The following is a 20,215-nucleotide window of genomic DNA, read 5'->3' as shown; positions in this document are numbered from 1 at the left end:
CGGAACAAAACTAATGCAACTGCAGTTGATTACAGTAGCTGAAACATTGGTGATCAAAGTGTAACTAGCCAGCTGGAATGAATAACCTGGTTACCGGGACCAGCTTGCAATTTCTGATAAAAGGACAAAAGGTAATATACAGAAGAGTAACGTATGTTTCCACTGGCTCACTTTGTATGTCTTCTATTCCCTTCAGCAATAGAAAACACCAGGAAATTCCTGAAATTGGGAAGCACGTGTTATTTCTGTAGGGAAATGCAGAAGCAGGTGGACATTACCTACCTTTGACCAGAACTGGATAAAAGCACAAATGCATGGCTGGATGGCATTCACAGACTCTAGGGTGGGCTTCCACCCCACAACAGGCAACAGGATGGAACTGTTCACCAGTACAGGGATAGGAGCTGCCCGTTAAGCAGGTGGTTAGACGCATCTGGTATTAGCACCGTCTTTCCAAACAGGAGGTCTGTTTAAGACATTAAGTGAGGAAAAGGAGGACTGTCTCCTATCTCCTGGCATTGTTGGGTAGGAACAAGTTCACTATCACAGACTTTTGAGGAAGAGAAGGACAATATATGTGTACAAGACAGAGGAGAACCCATAGGAGCTCATATATGCTCCAGAAGCAGTTTTGGCCTAGTGGTCATTGCAGGGAAGTTCTAATAAAGGTCAGAGTTTTTTCAGAGACCTGGTAGAGTCCCACAGAGGCTGAAAAAATGGGGAATTCACCACCACCTTCTCCTGGTTTAAAATAAAATTACCTTTCCCCAACTTTCTCAATAAACAACAGACATATACATACACAAATCTGCCTCTCTATGTACCTGCAGCTCTTAACTGTAGAGATGCAAGCGGCACAGGTAAGACTCAGACTCTCAAAAGAATGCTCTTGTAGTAATTGGTATGAAGTGAATTCAATACATCATTTAGAACAGAAGATCTGATCACAGGACAACATTTAAAAGATATCTAAATATAGACAGAGTAAAAGGAATTAACAGGTAACATTATGGTCATGACCAATAGAAAATAGAGTGACATATGCCCAGCAGAAAATTTTTAAGCACCACATTAAATTTATATTTTCTCTACTAACAAAGTAGCATTAACTGAAACACATAGGCATGATTACATAGTTACTGTAAAACATGCTTTCAGACTCTTCACATCTCCCTAACTTGAATGCTTCTGGCTTTAAAGACACTAACCCGCTGCTCCAGGTGAATCACTGTCTACTTCTTTAGCTAGTATTGCTCCAGACTCAGGAAGTTTGCAGATCTTACCTACACACTGGCATGTGAGTCACTCCAAGTAACGAGAAAGCCAGTTGCTGCAGTTGTTCCTGACGGGCAATTTTGACTCTCTGATCAGGTGTCACAAAAAGCAATCAGAAGGTGGCAGAATCACTAAGCAACAAAAAGCTTAATATCCAGAAATGATTTCTATTACTACTTTTTTGCAAGAAATACTTTTATGCCTGTTTTAGTTTCAAGATACATTTTTGAGGAGCCTAATGCATTCTGAAGACACGGCAAAGAGACAAACGGGGCACAATGATGACAGGTAAGTGATTTTTCAGTGCTGTCAAAAGGGTCAGATAAGGTGTTCATTACATGTTTAAAAGTATAAATATCACCTTGTTTTTAACCATTCTAAGTAAGTAGAAAACGAGAGTTAAAATGTCACTGGTTAAAACTGCTTAGTATCATAAATTAGACATCACATTAATGTGAAGCATTAAAGTTGTGCCCAGTAATGACACTTTACTAATCTCAATCCATTCAAAATGTTATGAAGACACATTATATTTTCTATACCCAAAAGTTAAAAGATAAATATTTTTTCTATTTGTTTCCCTTACAATATTTATGTAAGGGCAGGAGCTCAAAGTCTCACTGAAGTGCTCTTTCTTAAAGGCAGAGTAGCTGATATTGAAAATAAACTCTGTACATTTCCAAATTAGTTAGACAAGGTTTATGTTCAATTCTTTTTGCCTCTTTCAAAAAGGGAAAAATATATTTGACTTCTGTTAATTATTCTATAAAGAATAAGGATTCCCTTCCTTCATAATCTTCTGAAATCATGTTAAAACTTGTCAGGTTTAAGAGTCACTTGGAAGAACCACATAGCTATTAAACAACTTAGCAACTGTATGAGCTGTACTTCTGGTAAGTCTCTAAACTCACGAGGCAAAACACATTTGTCAATCTATGACACTTCCAAAAACATCTATATCGCCTAATGATTATTCTACACTTGAATGATTATTCTCAGGTACCAAGAACTCAAAAGTAACCATGAGACTATAATTTCTATCTTGTTAAATGAATGTGTGTTGTGTATTGTGTCAAATGTACTACAGTAGTCTATAACTCCTTCCTGCTTTACACATTTCCTTTTGTTAGGAAAAGGGGTTTGTTTGGTTTTTTTTAAAAATCAAGTCGTATTTAGAGGTTTTGCAGCTTGCTTTAAAACAATGTCTACTTGGACTCACTACAAATGGCCATCAAATGACATATAGTCAGTGTTCACAAGAAATTGTATCAGTCTGATCATATGGAAACCTAGCCCAGTACCTCTCTGATTAGGATTCAAATCAAGGGTTTCCTGACATCATTTTACCTTTTCAGTGAGAAATCAGTCACTTTACAAAATCCTTTAATTCATTTTTTTTATTTACTTGTAAATTATATTTCCTACCACTCCTCTCATTTCTAACCCTGATGCCAGGGATACTGCCATAGGTGGTTTAGGAGAAGAGGAGACTGATCTGTTTGAGAGGGGATGCTTGCCCTATGTGGATCTAAGGATGTGGTTTGGTTCCTATAAGGAGTAAGAGGGGATCAAAGGATAGAGGAATTGCAAGTGGAGGAGATGGGACGGGAGGAGGAGGGACAGAGTTTGGACTGTGTGAATGAGTTTTAGAAACAGAAGGCAACTTTTTGTCGTAGAGGTGTGCAAATAAACAAATTGATGGATTGTCACAAGTGTTGCACTTCCTGAACCTCCCATTGCCCTTTTTGTCTGCATTCCTCCTCCTCCTCTTCTTCCAGTTTCCTTTCACATTATAACTTTGCAGTCTCATTTCTAGTCCCCACTCCCTAACTGCTAGTGTCTTCCTTTAGGGTAGGGAGGGGAGGGAACTCTGGGCCCAGATAGTTCAACACCTGCACAAGTCAACCTTTCATGCACTAGCACGCAATCAAGTCTGAGCTGTTCCAAGCGCCAGAGGTCCTCAGGCACTCTGGGCTTTGGAACAGCCTAGGCTGCATTGTTACTACATGAGCAACTGAACTGGAAAGTCATTCAGAAGACAATGCAACACTGAGCCCTGCATTCCTTTAAACTGCATAGGGAGCAGAGACCAGCAGAAGGCATCAGAATGGGGGAACAGGCTTATCAGATATGTTTAATCTGAGATTTTGTCTTGTTCTAAATATAAGCATCTGGTCATACTACCTGCACAGAAGGGCAAATGGACTCTATAGCTCCCCCAAAAATGTCTTAGTAAAACTACCTGATTAACTGGAATGAAGGAATTTCCTTCCTCTCATTGGACATCCCAAGGTCTTTTAATCTCTTTTTGTGAAGAGAGTTCCCTGTTAAGTCATTTGTAAATTTAAATTTATTTTGCTGACCAAAATAAACAGTAGGTGAAGTCAGCCAGGAGAGCAGTAATGGAGACTTTGGTGTCAAATTTATGGTTTAATAAAGTGTACTACATTCATTTAATATTGTAAAATATCGTACATTGAAGAAGTGTGGCTAATGATGTTTCCATACCACCACAAAGAAAGGATGTGTAATGCCTCTCTAGAGTCCTCCAGTCACCTTCAAACACCTTGTTTCCTCAGAAGGCAACTGGGTTAAATGGAATAGAAGTGCTGATAGTGAAGGCAGAGACTCCTATATTTTAGTTGTCAAGCATTCTCCACCATAAAATATTCTTGCAACCTTTTCTTAAGATACTCTAGCCCCTCCTCCCCTCTCCCCAAATTGTTGACAACAGTCCTTTGAAATATAGCAAGGACAAACCTTTTGAATTACAGAAGTATATTTTCTTTGTCTCATGAAATTCCATTCATATTTGATTGAAATATAAACTATTTCAAATCTCCAGACTTTGCTTTTCCCTTCTTAAATAAAATCTTAGGAAACAGTATACAAAAAACTATTTCAAAGTAAATTTAAGTTGTAAAGTCAAGCACTTGAAAGTTAGGAAATGTCAGTATTAAGGTTGCCATGAAACCTCAACTCATCCCCCTTGTGCATATGCATTATAATACAATCTTTAATTACATGATCATATACTATTTTTTCCACAGGATCCCTGCCAAATTCAGTGCACAGGATGGATGCACAAGGAGCCAAAATTACGGTTGCCCATGCAACCATAAATCTAGTATTTCCTAACTTTTGAGTGTTCAATTCTCCAACCTAAATAATGATTTGAGCTATTTTGTACATTATTATTATTATTATTATTATTTTAGAAGAACTTTGGAAGATCACTTAAATACAATACAGATTATATGTCTTTTAAAGAAGTATCTGCATGATGAGCCAAGGCTGCTTGACATGATATTGCTCCTGGCTAAGGAGCAGCATGGAGGGAGACATGAAGGTAAGAGTGTGAAGGGAGTGGTTAGAAGAGAGGCTTGGTCAAAGTGAGGAGGATGAAATGACTATACAGAGATTTAAGCAAAGTGAAGGTGTAAAGAGCCTTGCCAGGAAGAAGTAAAAATTTGTACTTGATGCAGAGGGCAAGGGGAAGCTAATAAAAGGAATTGAAATGGGGAAATTACATGGTCCAAGCACCAAAAGTGGTAGCTTATTCTTTCAGTCATGTTTTGGATAAATCAAAGGGAATAAGGTCTGAGGAGGAGGAGAGAGATTTTCAAGGCCATGGTCAAGAATTTTAGCAGAAGGGATGGAGAGGAAAGGGTAGATTTAAAACTTGTATGATTTGGCAACAGACTAGATATGGGGAGAGAAAAGACAAGAAGGAGGAACAAAGAGGATCAAGCCTGAGTAATGGGGAGGATAATGAAATACCAACAGTGATGAAGAAGAAAGGGAGAGAGGAAAGGATTGGGGCAAAAGGAGTCCAACTTCAGCCATTAAGTTGGTGGCAGAACATCCAAAAGCCATTGGAAAGAAAAGCAGGTGTAAAACTGAACAAAGGAAGAGGTCAGAGGTGGTGAAGTTTATTTGGGAATTTTCTGCATAAAGGTGGTTGTTGAAGCCATGAGAAAAGCTGGGGTCATTCAAACATAAGGCACAATGGGATGAAAGGCGGGGTTCCAAGACAAGAAAACTGAATGAATTACTAACGTGATGGACCCCAGAATAAAACCTTAAGACAGACAGACAGACAGTGTCAAAAAGGGTCTTTTCCTTCTCCCTCTGAACACACATCAAAGCTATGGGGAAGTGCTAAATGAGCAAGAGAGGTTAATGATGAGGGAGAAGAAAAGGATGAGAGAGGAAGCCAGGAGGAGGGTTCAAGGAGACAAGTTAATCAGTTAGAAATGAATGGTTAGAGAGAGTTCTAGGAGCCAGAGGCCAAGATTTTGCTGAGAAAAACAAAAAAAGACTCTGATATACATCATCTTTGTTGGGAAGGTCAAGCATGAAAATTGCATCCTTTATGACAGAGATTCTCAACATAGGTTCTAAGAAGGTCACTTTGTGAGCTGCGGCAGTGCCTCCATATACCTGAAGAAGTGACTAAAAACAGGAAGAGGGGAGAGGGTATTACTCGTCTTTTCTTCTCTGTGCTCAGGCCACCATAGGAATGAAAGCATATCAATGACCTAATAAGAGGCTCACAGATTAAAGAGGGGAAGCACAGGCCATCACAAAGTCTGCCACCATTCAACTGCACTCCTCTGTCCTTCACAGGAAGGACCATCTGTCAATTGCATAATGGGAAAGCAGGCCATGCCTGTGGGTGGCTCTCTTGAATCCATTTGTTATAGCAAACAAAGCCTCAGAGAGATGTGTTTAGCATTGCATCTCTTGTACTTTTGCCTCTTTTGTATACAATATCCTCTGCTTAGAGCAGATTATAATATTGAGTCTGGAACCGGTATGGCACAATACAAAAGATCAACACCCACATGGAACATGCAGTAGCAATTTCCACCTCACTCTGTGACCATGAAATATGGACATGCTAAGGCCAGCATACCAAAGTACTGAAAATATTTCATCAACATCACTGTCAAGCTGTTATGCATGTTCTAGGAGAAAACGATAAAATCACCAAAAAGTATTCAAATCAGTGGTTATAAAAACACAGCTTTGTTGGACTACACACTTCCTCTGCACGGAATAGAATGTGCTCCTGAAAGAAAACATTTAGTCAACTTCTAATGAGCAACAGATCAAGAGGAAGGAGAAGAAAAATATTTCCTGAAAAAACTCATTAACTGAGCCCTAGCAGAAATCAATAGTAAGAAACTACAGCAGCAAACAAATCAATATGGAAAGTCAAAGTTAACATCTGAATTAAAACATTTTGAAGTATATTCGTCAACAATGAGAGATGAGAGCAGAAAGAGGAGTTGAGGAAAGAGGATTTGAAAACACATGTAACTAGCAAACATTACTCTATTTCCCCAACTGATCTGCGGAAAGGCCTCTAAATCAAGAAGTGGTGCCTTCAGCCACCTAGGGGTTCAAATAAGCTCTTACTAAACCACTGATATTACACAAAGGAAAAACTGAAAATTCACAGGAGTAAATTTGAGCTTTGAAAGAACCATGGCTTAGTGACAGCAGAAGTGTTATGAACATAGCTTTATTTAAAAAAAAAATTGGTTCCACTAAACATAAAATTTAATCTGGAAAAATAGTCATACACCCTGAGGACTTATATCTTTGTACATGCATCCTTCTGGATATACCTCCAGGCATGCTGAACTCAGTACTAGGTTGAAAGAAAAAAAAATTCATTCATATGAAATAGCACAATTCTTTTGTCTGCCTATGCAAAACACTATACTATGCAAGTTCTGGCAGTATTAACAGTAAAGATGAGAATTTGAGGTACAGTATTTTATCCAGGCTTTGTGAAGCTGGCATGCAGATCTTTATACTTAAAAACACTGGGTGATGGACTTATTTTACAATTCCACATAGAACTTACCTAAAATGTTCTCTGCACCTGGTTCCAGCACAGCTGCCTTCAAATCACTACACTCAAAATAAAAAAGCTACTAAGTAATAAAAACAAACATACTTTCCAAAAGCCTCTATCCTCATGTCACTTTCAGGGACACAGATGTCTTGATTCTAAACCCTTTATTGCCTCCTGCAACTTCCTGGTCTCTAACAGTACCTATTGCCAGCTCTGAAATTAAACTTACATACAGCATTATCTTTTTCGTGCTTCTCAGTAAGTCTTATTCATGCCATTGTCCACAATGGGCTTGAGCAGCATTACGTAGAAAGAGCCAAATTTTACTCAGTTATGAGTGTAAATCAAGAGTCAATGAAGTTACTCTGAATTTAAACCAGCATAGATGACAGCACAATTTGACACTAAAAGCAGGTCTAACAAGAACAGTTTGCCAGCATAGCTATGTTGGTGAGACTTTTTGTTGACATAGCTAAATCAGTAAAAGCCAGCGTCAACACAATTGTATTGGTATAAGAGTGCTTACTTCTTATAGCTTATTTCACTCGGTGGACCTGGAATAAGTCATAGCAGCAAAAGTGCAGTTTTGCCAGTATAAGGTATGTCCACAATAGGAGCACTTTGCCAGGATATTGGTTTATATATGTTGTTATACTGCACTCATCACTGTAGTATCTGAGTGCCTTACAGAAGTGCATTAAGCAATGCTGAACATCTCATGCCTCTGTTCTCTCATTCCCTCCCCAAGACAAGAAACAAACACAGTGGAATGCCTTGGTTTGGTAGGGTATTTTGTTAAATATACATGTTGCTATGTATTTATGTTAGAGAAGGAAGGTCAAAGAAATGAACCCTGCAGTTGCAGTGGAATGTGTGGTTTATGATGGTCCTTAGTTCTTGTAGAATAAGCTCCCTATGACTTGGACCAGCCCCTGAGAAAGCTGTCTCCCTTATTGTTGAGTTCTGTTGTGCCAGAGGAGCACAGTTGTTGACAATGATCTTCATTCTAAAGCTTTAAGGAGTCTTCTAGGTATCCCGAACCCAAACCACAGAATGCCTCTTTATGGCACAGAACCCTGGTATAGCTATATGGTGAAAGCACTCCTACTGTAGCCCTGTCTTAGGCCTGTCAAACAGTAGGTGCTTAATAAGAGCAAAGTAGGCACCTGAGGCTCAAACTCTTCACTGCATCCAGTCTCTATAGCCCTTCATACACCACAGAATGCCCCCTACAAAAGGCAGGGGAAGAGATGTATAAAGACTGGCTACATTGACTCTATGCCAGGTGAGAATACTAGCATACCAGGGAGGATGCCGCAAATGTCCAGCCAATCTGTAGTGCAAAAAGGTAAGAGAATCTGATCCAGGGTGTATTTTTTTCCTTTATCATCTTTCTGAACTGCAGTTTCATTAGAATGTAATGGCAGTCTCCTTAGTTATACCTAGAAATAGGAACCATTTTACCATCTGCAGAAAAATTCTTGTGCATTTCTGTGTTCAGTACAAAATACCCTGTTTGGTCTCTTAGTTCCTCCTTGGATTTCCCCTCAACCCTCACCTCATCTCCTCTTAAGCTCCTCCAACACCACACTTTATTACTCAACCACAGAGCAAAAGAACTTCCTCAAATTGGCCTCATCACAGAACAGCTTTCTTGATTCTCTTCAATCCCATCTCTACAGCCACCTCTTCTCACTGGCGCTGAGTTTCTAACAACACTAGGAAATATTGAATGACAATTTGATGGCTCAGGGCAGAAATAACGAACACCTCCTATAGAAGTCTAAGCAGAAGCACCAAGTATTATACAGACAGGTACATTGAACTGTTCTCTGATCTCTGAAAGGTGGTCCCTCCAGGACTGAGTTGAGGCACATAGCTGTGGTATCAGGAGAAGATCACACTGTAGCTTGTCCAGGCTGCATTGTTTCCTAGATAAAAAGACTTTCATCTTTGGGACTATCCATCTAGCATCTCTCTCAATTACAAAACTCACTTTCATAAACAAAACCCTCCACAAATCCTTCCCTCGAGTCTCTTAAGTTTCCCAGGTGCAAACATTTGCCTTGAAACTTAGGCATTCAACTTTTCTTGACCCTTTAACAAATGACAGCTACAAACATTACCTGGTAACACGTCATACAATGTGTGTGCTATACTTAACTTGTATTTGATGGAGTAATTGATTTTTTTACTGTAATTTCTACAGCTCTCAAAAGTGTGCTAATCTCTTAACAATAAAAATACAAAGGCATGGTCTCGGATGATCCATTCTGGACATTACACAGCTAGTAAAAGTAACATACAGTAGCAGTTAGGGGCCCCTAGAAGATCACAAAAATAAGATCTTATGGTTACTCAGTTATGTTGCATGAACATCCCAAGAATCCCATTAAAGATTGTTTGTTTGTTTTTTCCCCTTAAATGACAAATTAAGATTTCTTATAGAGAACATAGAACAAGTGTATTATGAAGGACCTGAGCAGCAGAGGGGAAGGTAGAGTGGTCTGGTTCATGGATTGGACAGGACATTCCAAGCACAAGGGGCAGCTCAGAGAAAGGCACAAGGATGGGGAGGGAAGAAGGAACCAAAGGAAGCATTGGGGCTTGCTCCAGTGGTGGAGTGGGACAAGGGTGCTTGCCAAAGTAATGTGCACAAATAACTGTATTACATTGCAACCTAACCTGTTTTCTTTTAAAAAATCTTGTGTATTAATGTTTTCCATTAAAAAGCTTGTAAAGAATTGGCTCTGTTAGGTGACAAAATGAATATACATGCAGCCAGTCAATGATACATTTAATATTCAATCTCTTTTTTCCACTCTTTAAACACTTAATTCACCTACAAACCAATGTGAATGGTGATGACTAGAATAATTGGAAAATGCAATATATCAAAGTTATACTGTAGTACTCAAGATAACCATTTAAAAAAATTTAAACAGATATTAGACTTATGACCTAACATATGCAATCTAGTCCAGGGAAAACAAAACTTGTAAGATAAAATAGAAAAGTAGTGAATTAAAGATCAGGAAAAGAGCAATGAGATTTACAGATGCAGATTTCCCTCCACATATTTTCTAAAACTTTCTTCCCTGCACTACTTTTCCAAAACAGGTCAGGGAACTCAAAGCTGTAGTAATTAGAAACACTATTGACTCATCCAATATCTCCCTACGTAATCTCTTGTAACCCTATGATTTAAATTCTCATATGAGGTTATATCTATCACGAATATAAACTAGTCTATCAACATTGGCAGTAAAAGGATTGCACCATCTATGCAACAATATGTACTTAACCTACATTTACTGCAACTGCCAACCTTTTATTGTTACTGGCACTAAACACACACACACACAACCAACCAGAGACAAACCACAAAAATGCTAAAAAGTTTGCTTTAAGGTCCAACTGAATAAAAGTGCAGGTTCTACTCAACACTTAAGAGTGACAGCTGAATAGGTATGAAGGACCCATGGAATAGCAGGATTTTTAGTATAGATATACAGATATGCATAAGATGAGAGGTATGACACTTGAATGGAATGAAACTGGACTAGGGGGAAAAAAAAGAACTAACTCAAGCTTAGATAACTGGCAATAAACAAGTGTAAGAAGGTGGAGATCAACCTTGTCCATCACAGAAATGCCATTTATATGGAAGAAAAAGGGTCTGTTTCAAGAGTGGACAAAGTCAGTCACCAACTAAATGAGACCCTGTAGTATTCCATCAAGATCTGCCCCCTTTTTTATAGAAAGGAGAAGAAGGAGGAGACACTTCATTTCCAAATCTAAGGGTGAAACAATGCGGAAGAGTGTGAATTCTCCTGGGATTATTATATTTCTTTCCACACCATGAGCAGGATGACATTTCCTGTAATATGGGCTGCTTTAAAGCAAAGAAGTGAAGAAGTATACTAGGATAAGAACATAACGGCCATACTGGGTCAGATCAAAGGTTCATCTAGCCAGTATCCTATCTTCTGACAGTGGCCAGCGCCAGGTGCCCCAAAGGGAATGAACAGAACAGGCAATCAGCAAGTGAACCATCCCCTGTCACCAATTCCCTGCTTTTGGCAAACAGAGGGTTGGGACACCATCCCTGCCCAACCTAGCTAATAACCATGGATGAACCTATCCTTCATGAATGTATCTAGTCCTTTTTTGAATCCTGTTATAGTCTTCACCTTAGCAACATCCTCTGGCAAAGAAAGAGCTCTACAAGTTGATGGTGCATTATGTGATGAAATACTTCCTTTTGTTTGTTTTAAACCTGCTGCCTATTAATTTCATTTGGTGGCCCCTAGTTCTCAAAGATAAGCATACAGTTCTTATTCATCAACCCCACCCTCCTACTGAGATACCTCATTACACATAAGTTGTCTCTCCTGACTAACATTTGTTAACTTGACAGAACTCCACGGAAGGCAAAGATGCCTTTTCTTCAGAACATCTATATGGAGCCTTAACTCTAAGCAGAATAATTTCTTCACAACTGTACTACTTCAAAACATGTGCTTCCCTAACTAGATGGATAATCATTATCCAAAAACTCCATTAAATTGATAAGGTGTTTGTGGGAGGGATGATCTTTTTGTTATGCATCTGTACAGCTCCTAGCTCAATGGGATCTTGATTGGAGCCTCTAGATGCCATCACAATAGAAATAATTGTAGTGAAGCTCCTCAGATAGAGGAGTTCCCTTTAATAGATTCAAGCCCTAGAGTTCCCAGAAGACAATGTTTTATCAGAGAGGTGTTACAGTCAAGACTTTCACTTCTGTGAAGTGTTTGTTGTTGTTTATTTTGTGGTTGTTGTTGCTACTGCTTCCTGTCCATATTTTGGTACTTCCTATAACTGTTCTAAAATCAAAGACATATAGACAAAAGGAATAAGAAAGTTTTAAACAGGAGAGGGATATTTATTGATTCTCTAAGGTTTGTTCCTGACTGACTCGGAGGAGGAGCAATTATAGGGTTGAGAGCCATAAGAAAGTCCAAGGTATTCAAGAGAGGATACAGTAGGGCCTGAGCAGTTACTTTGTCTGACAAACGGCACTACAGGACTTGGAATTCCCTGGCTGACTACACTTTCACCATGCTCTATGCAGCTGGAAAAGCTCTCCTTGAGGACTGTATTACAGAGAATCCCTCATCTGATTGATGTTCTGGGCAAGAATCATCAAACTCTTTAGGACTCACTTATAAAACCCAAAGTCTGAACAGATGTAAGAGCTGGGATGCTGTCATTTTTGGCACCTGAAAAGAATTACCCCACACTAGCTACTTGTGGCGATAGGCCATGACTGTAACCCTGTTTTTAGAGGTGACTTGCTACAACTGCTATGAACTCAGTAAGTGAATGAGAGGCCAAAGAAGAGCGTGTGACATTAGAGATGTAGGTTGCCGAGGGAGCACAGGAGGAATTGTTGGTGTTAGAGTCTCATCAGTAGATGCAGGCAAGCATGTCAGAGACCTATGGATTGTAAATAATTCCCTGAAGTGACAGGAATAATGGTTGCCCAGTTAGAATCCATTATGAAAGAAGTTATTTAAGACTTCCTGTAAGCATGAGACTGTGGTCCTTGCATCTCAAAGATGATCCCCTTGCCCTGTGAACATGGTAATCCCCTATTCCCTCTGGTTTATAAAAGGATAAATATCCATTTGTTATGCTGAGCCACTAGGCAGACCCTTCCTATGTGGTAAGCACATAGAGTTATTACTTGCTCCTAGTTCCTTAAGGAATTAGTCAAGGAATCCCCTTCAGAGACGTGTCCATCAGACAAGGGAAGAGGTATAAATTTATTTTTAACTCAGATTCCTTTCAAACCAAAATTGTATCCAGAGTGCTGCCACACCACAGTTTTATTGTCATAGACCTGACATCCAGTGAGTTTGACTCTTGAGAGACTTTCTGTGCTATTGTTATCAGGTCCTAGCAAAGTAAAGTGCCTTTGGAGGACCATGAAAAAGGGCTTACATGGATTAACAGGAGCTCAGAAGAAAGATGGCTAGACAATATCACTGAGAATTTATAAAATCTCTTAATACAGTTAACCATACTTTAATCCCAGTGTCTGCTGGACCATGGATGATGTAGCTGCAGATTTATACAATTACAATCGATAGTGATATTAGCCATAATATTTTTTTCTATGCCCAAGAGATATCAAGTTGTCATCTACATTCCCCATCTCTTTTCATTTAATGTCCCAAAATGGAGCTCAATACCAGATACTAAGAAACAAAATTAAAATGAAGTTTTAAAAGTTTGGACTGGAGTTTCATTTGTACTTAAAACGTAGCAGTAGTGAAAAAAGTGACATGTTTTATTATCGTGTAGTGACATCATAAAATATATTCATTGTCAGTCCCTGATAAAGGGGTGACAACTTTGCAAAACTTAGTTCAACACTGTTTTGTCCTCCAACATACGTAAGTTTTACTGGGTTTCATTGACTCTGTTTTGAAGTTCCTTTCAACTTCTGAAAAGCAGAGCTATTATAGCTCAGTGGTTTGAGCATTGGTCTGCTAAACTCAGGGTTGTAAGTTCAATCCTTGAGAGGGCCATTTAGGGATCTGGGGCAAAAATCTGTCTGGGGATTGGTCCTGCTTTGAGCAGGGGGTTGGACTAGATGACCTCCTGAGGTCCCTTCCAACCCTGATATTCTATGATTCTATTAAAGGTGTCACTTCTTACTGCTGAGAAATGGTCTGTCTTGCTGCGTTTTTTCCAAACAATCATACATAAAAAAGCTTGGAGAGCCAGGAGAGGAGAATCTATTACAATTACTTCCTATAACAAAGACATCAGCAATTTGCAAAGTTACTCTATGAATCAACAGTGGAGAAAATTTCTGATAATTAAACTTTGATACACACTATGTTCAGTGTCAAAGCATCATAATATTGCCATTGTAGTGTCTCATTCTTCCATTCAGAGTCCCTTCAGGCCCCAGATTTTCTTGCTATCTCCTCAAGCTGACCTCTCAACAGGCTACACAATAAAAACACACCATACAAACCACAAGGCAATGTGCAAAAAAAATTAAAATTTCCAAAAAAGAGATAATATAGGGAGTGTGGTGTGTGTTTTAAGTCAAGAGCTAATGATATCACACACACTATATTTATATATGTATAATATATATAACACCACAGATGTATACTGTGGCTGTGTATTAAATTTTTTAATTTGAAAAATAAAAGATATTGCACTTAACATAACTTTTTCTAAGTATTTTTCTTCACAGGAGATATAGTCAGTATTTTACTCGGATATCTTCTTTTTTTCCTTGCAGTTTATCCATAGAGGGCATATAAAGGTTTAATATGTTGAGACAGAAAGCCATTAGAGGATCCAGTGACAAGAGCAACAACCCAAACTGGCCAACGGGAATTCCAAAATTGAGAACAGACTTAAGCATGTGTTCATCCAAGAAAGGAATGGGCATAAAGCCAAGGTTCTTCATCAAGACAGATGTCCATTGCAAGGGGCAGCTCATAAGGAAGGGAAACAATTGTTGAAGTAGCAACAAAGGGCATTTCAGTAGTTAGGACAACAGACTGAGCGAAATGAGGTAGTTATGTTTGAATATTAGCATGTGTCTGTATGCCAGTCCATGCTGGTGTTCAATACTTTCAGAGATGCTTTGGTGTAGTGAGGGAAGACAGGAGTAAAGAATTAGGAAATACTTAAATGGAAGAATACCTATAAAGTGTTCAGATAACCAGCTGTCTGTGTTCTCTGATCAGTTTTGTTTCTGAAATGCTGGATGCTGCTGTTGCCCAAAAACTTCTGCTTATTTTTAATTTTTTATTTCCTATATTTTTCAGAAGTTAAAGCTGGTATAACCCAGGCTGAGTCCAAGGACCATGAACCCTGCCTCCCCTGAAAAGTATTTCAGTTGAAAATCAACAGCAACAAAAATAATGGGGTTCAACTTGTCATATGGAAAAACACCAGGTAAATTCAAAAGAATTCTCAAAAGTTGGAACTAACTGAGAAGAGTTCATAGTATCTCCTATTTGGAAGTAGTTACTATCAAGAGCAATATTTTTTTAAAATAAGTCCTTTAAAAGAAGACTATCAAAATATTGTCAGATATTTCCTCAATGGATTTCCAATCTCATTTAATACACCATAGAAGTTCAAGGTAGAAACAATTTTAAACAATATTATTTGCTATTATTTTTTAGAAGAAACATTGAGATAAATGAATAATTACAAAATTAATGTTGCCATTTGATCACAAATATTTGTGATTAAAATCCAAGACTATAATTTTGTGCTTTGTGAATTTAAGTAAATTGCATTTCATATTTAGCAATTTAATAAGGGCCAAATAGAATTCTCATTTTCCTGATTCTGGGTGAATATATCATTTTAAATAAAAGACATAAATATGTTCTGCTATGAAAAAGAGCCAAAGGATAACATTCTCATCTTCCTGATTCTGGGTGAATATATCATTTTAAATAAAAGACAAATATGTTCTGCTATGACAAAGAGCCAAAGGATAACATTCTCATCTTCCTGATTCTGGGTGAATATATCATTTTAAATAAAAGACATAAATATGTTCTGCTATGACAAAGAGCCAAAGGATAACATTCTCATCTTCCTGATTCTGGGTGAATATATCATTTTAAATAAAAGACATAAATATGTTCTGCTATGAAAAAGAGCCAAAGGATAACATATAATTAAGATTAACAGTGCACTCTCAGTGTACTGGTAAGTATAACAGATAAACTCTGATTATACTCCACTTGCACAGGTTGTGTCAGCTAAATCTTTACACATTTACATAAGCCATGATATCAGCACTACAAAATATAGGACCTAATCCTGTGAGATGCTGAGCTCTCAGCTCCCCTTGGAGTCAAAGGGAGTTAAGGTCAAATCACTACCTTAATATGACCTGGTCCATAATTATTAATTGTAATAGATTGATACAAATATTCCTCTGTAAAGTTAGAGTACACCTTAATTAGTTTGCTAAATGCTCCAAAAAAATCTATTAGATTTGCCACTTTTCCTTATGGCCTATCTGCCATTCATTTATGTTCTTGCTCAGAATACTATACAATCTATTCATTATTCTAAAAAAAAAAAGTATTTTAGGTCATAAATGTACAGTACCGTCTCTACGAATACTTAATTTTCCTTCCAACTTTTGAAAAGCAGCATTACAATTCTTTAAAATGTCCTGTTGCTGGTCAAAATAATAGGCACAGACAGGTGAAGGTACTGCACTTTGCCACTTCATCTATGTATGGCCTCAGGCACTTAACCTCTCTTGACTCAATTCTCAGTTCTGGTTCTGCTCAGAGCAAATGCAGGTAAGCAACAGAAGTGGCATAAAGTCACTCTATTCAGAGGCTGGCAAGCGGCTGCTTTGACCTCCAGAGGGCTACTTTGGCACATGCCTAGTTGTCTATGGCGCTATGGACTTCTCCAACAGCCAGGAACAACCAGAGCACAGAGATGGTCTGACTTACTTTTTATGAGGATGGGGGTCCTGGTGGGGCCACTATGCTACACTTATGGACCTTACTCCTTACCCTTTACAACAAAAGAATTTCCCGGTGATTGGCTCCACTGTGTTTATGGCCTCTGCACCAGTGAGCACAACAAAGAATTGCACCCTCGGTATCTCAATCTCTTTCCATCAGTTAAACAGAAATAATAATGCCCCTAATCTGTCTGACAGCACTACTTTGATTAACAAATGCTAGTACAGTATTTTGGAGATTTAAAGTGCTATGCAGAAGTGTTTGCTTATAATATAACAGCAAAAATAGGTCACAATTTCATTAAACAATGACAGTAAGATACCACATCTATATCTGCAGGAAGAGAGTCCTTGCAACAGAGAATAAACCTGTTAGCTGGGTAATTCCACCCAAATACCCTGATTACTTACCTAGTAGATCACATGGCCTTTTATATGGGTGCAAGCCATCATTCCACCCACAAATTCTACAGCCTTGCACATTTAATGTAAATCTTGTGCCAATAGAAATCACCCATTCTCACATTGTCCTAGCTGAGGCCTGCAAGACCAGGGTGCAGCACGGAAGAGACTGGTTCTCCTGTGCAACTGAGGTACCCATTAGGATCATGCAATTTCAGTGCATTATTCCATTCAGGCTTAAACCATAGCACTGTTCAGGCAGAGACCATCATCTCTTTTCCAATGGATCTTACACCAAGCATGTCTACTCAGAGGACAGAAAGCTATTTTCAACCTGAAAGATAGCACACAGTTTATTCCCCATTCCATGCCTCAGTGCATCACTTACCCCACAAAAAATTAATTGAAGAGACAAACTCACCTTAGCAGGAATTTTGAACTGGCAATGTATTTGTAAGTGTAACAGTACACTGTGGTTTAAACTATCACCGTAGATTTCTTAGCTACAAAAGCCACTGCAAAGTTATAAAAAAAAGTTTCACACACATGTGCATCCCGCTTCTTTTTTACTTTACAGCAGAATTTAAAGTGATTGCAAACACATATTTTCTTCAGAAATTATCCAAAGAGTAACAGAAGTTCAATTACTATATTTCTTATATGAAAACTCCTGAGATTTTTGCTAATAGGGCAATGAAGGAAGTTTTCCTAAGCTATCAGAAAAGTATTTGCTGTAGTAGTTCAGCTGCAAGAGATGAAAGCTTGAAGTATCAGGAAAGTTATCTTCAGAAAGTCCTTTATGCATTCAGTTTATACAAAATAGATTAATTCAAACCATGATGCTTTCAGTGTATTTCATTTGGCCTGCTAGTAAAAGTAAATAAAAGTAGTACACCAGTGAGAAACAAAATGGGAGCACTTGACAGGGAGGAGAGAACTCTCAACTCCAATTTCAGCACCTCACACCGCTATCCTCTGTGGTCTAGACAAATCTCTTAGGACTCGATCCTACAAGCCCTTGCAGGGTGCAGAGAAGAAAAATCATCGACAGTACAAGGGTGCTCAGACTAGGGCTGCTGGGGGGCGCAGCAGCACCCCCTGGCTCGAAGTGGTTTCCATCATACACAGTTTTGTTCAATGGCACTTCACTATAAAAATTGTTCCAACGCCATTGTGACAGTACAACCCATGCTTGTGTGGCAGGTGCGCCAGCCTCCACTGCTCAAGGCAAAGAAATATGTATCACACCTCCATATGGCCGGGGCTGTAGCAACATGCTTGAAAAAGCTTGATGCTTGAAAAAATGGATAGCCTGGCTAGAAGCTGATCTTTCAGAGCTCCACCTGCCCTCAACCTCACAAGACAGTGAAGCTGTGGCATACTGTGCCAAGCTCAGCAGCCCTCCTTCCTCTGAGCAGCTCCCTTAACCTGTCTGCCACTGTTTCTTAACCTGTCAATGTAGGGTTAATACTGGGGATGTATGGGATCCCTACCCCATAATACGGTAACAGAGATGTAGGGATTTTTGTAACATGCTTTAAGGACTGAAGTATTCTATAGAAAAAGACAAGTATTGCTGTTACTAATTAAAGGAGAAAGTCAAAATGCATGATCAGTTTTAGCCATATTCACAGGTTTTTTCTATCAAATTGCAGAACTGTCCTTATGTTCCAGCAACCTGGAACAACCAATGCCTACAGTATTCTGATTTATTGTGGCTAACAAGTGCCATATGCTTTTATTTTAAAATGTATAATATTAAAGGATATTGTACTAAAGAAGTTCATGTTTTCTAAACTGGTTTGTCTGAGAATCATTTGGGCTCAGCCGAAGACAATAACATCACAAGCCTTGAAGAACAGCTGCTACAATCATTTATACAACTGTCAAAATGTACTTACATTATTTCTTTCCATCATTCCTATAGATTATCACCTGGGCCAAGACGATGTTATTTCAACTAATTCCACAACAGGTCTACTTGGGAACGCCACACAAAATGAATTTACAACCATTGTTCTGCCAGTGCTTTACCTCATCATATTCCTGGCAAGCATCTTACTGAATGGTCTAGCAGTATGGATTTTCTTCCACATCAGAAACAAAACAAGTTTTATCTTTTACCTCAAAAACATTGTGGTTGCAGACCTCCTAATGACACTGACATTTCCATTTAAAATAATTCAGGACTCGAGACTGGGACCATTGCACTTTAACTTTTTTCTATGCCGATATTCCACAGTTTTGTTTTATGCAAACATGTATACTACGATTGTGTTTCTTGGACTCATTAGCATTGACCGGTATCTGAAAGTGGTAAAGCCATTTGGGGATTCCAGAATGTACAGTATTACTTTCACCAAGATTTTGTCTGCATGTGTTTGGGTTGTTATGGCTTTTCTAGCCTTACCAAATTTGATTCTCACCAATGAATATCCAACAAAGAAAAATATAGATGATTGCATAAAACTTAAAACTCCCTTGGGAGTAAAATGGCATGAAGCAGTCATTTATATCAACACCTGTATGTTTGTAGCAGTACTTATTGTACTAATAGGATGTTACATTGCTATATCCAGGTACATATACAAATCAAGCAAGCAATTTATTAGCTCATCAAGCAGAAAACGAAAACACAACCAAAGCATAAGAGTTGTTGTGGCTGTATTTTTCACATGCTTTCTCCCATATCATTTGTGTAGAATACCCTTTACTTTTAGCCACATAGATAAACTTTTAGATGATTCAGCACATAAAATTCTGTACTACTGCGAGGAAATGACACTTTTCCTGTCTGCATGTAATGTATGTCTGGATCCAATCATCTACTTTTTCATGTGTAGATCATTTTCACGAAGGCTGTTCAAGAAATCAAATATGCGAACCAGGAGTGAAAGTATCAGGTCACTTCAAAGCATCAGAAGATCAGAAGTTCGCATATATCATGAATACACGGATGTGTGAGGTTATCCTCACAGAGACTTTTGTTCATTTGCAAGAATATATTCGTAAAGCATGTAAATAATAAAATAACTTTTGATTATCTGTGTGCTTGACATATATTTAGCCAAACAAAATCTGAATATGCATATTAACTTAGTAATGACCAGCGGTTTACTTCTTATTCACTTCAACTTTTTAAC

General features: G+C 38.4%; 2 protein-coding genes across 3 annotated transcripts in view; one reads left to right on the top strand and one right to left on the bottom strand.

The window, feature by feature from the left end:
- The window catches only part of MED12L (mediator complex subunit 12L), a 276,235-nt gene that overhangs the window by 130,666 nt on the left and 125,354 nt on the right, over positions 1 to 20,215 (bottom strand). The gene's annotated exons all lie outside the window — the stretch shown is intronic.
- On the top strand, positions 846 to 20,036 carry GPR87 (G protein-coupled receptor 87). Its single transcript, XM_050965209.1, has 4 exons — positions 846 to 860; positions 1,487 to 1,563; positions 4,494 to 4,624; positions 19,000 to 20,036. Exons 1-4 carry the CDS (start codon positions 846 to 848, stop codon positions 20,034 to 20,036), a joined length of 1,260 nt encoding a protein of 419 aa, XP_050821166.1.

This window comes from Gopherus flavomarginatus, chromosome 8, assembly GCF_025201925.1.
Source record: "Gopherus flavomarginatus isolate rGopFla2 chromosome 8, rGopFla2.mat.asm, whole genome shotgun sequence".
Taxonomy (NCBI): domain Eukaryota; kingdom Metazoa; phylum Chordata; order Testudines; family Testudinidae; genus Gopherus; species Gopherus flavomarginatus.
Note: the sequence above shows the minus strand (reverse complement) of the source record. Positions and strands in the feature narration are given on the sequence as shown.

What these genes read in the sequence shown, in the direction of transcription:
- GPR87 (XM_050965209.1), top strand. An exon ending in ACGGGGCACAATGATGACAG is followed by an intron (nt 1,564 to 4,493) that starts GTAAGTGATTTT and finishes TTATTATTTTAG; the next exon opens with AAGAACTTTGGAAGATCACT. An exon ending in GCATGGAGGGAGACATGAAG is followed by an intron (nt 4,625 to 18,999) that starts GTAAGAGTGTGA and finishes TCATTCCTATAG; the next exon opens with ATTATCACCTGGGCCAAGAC.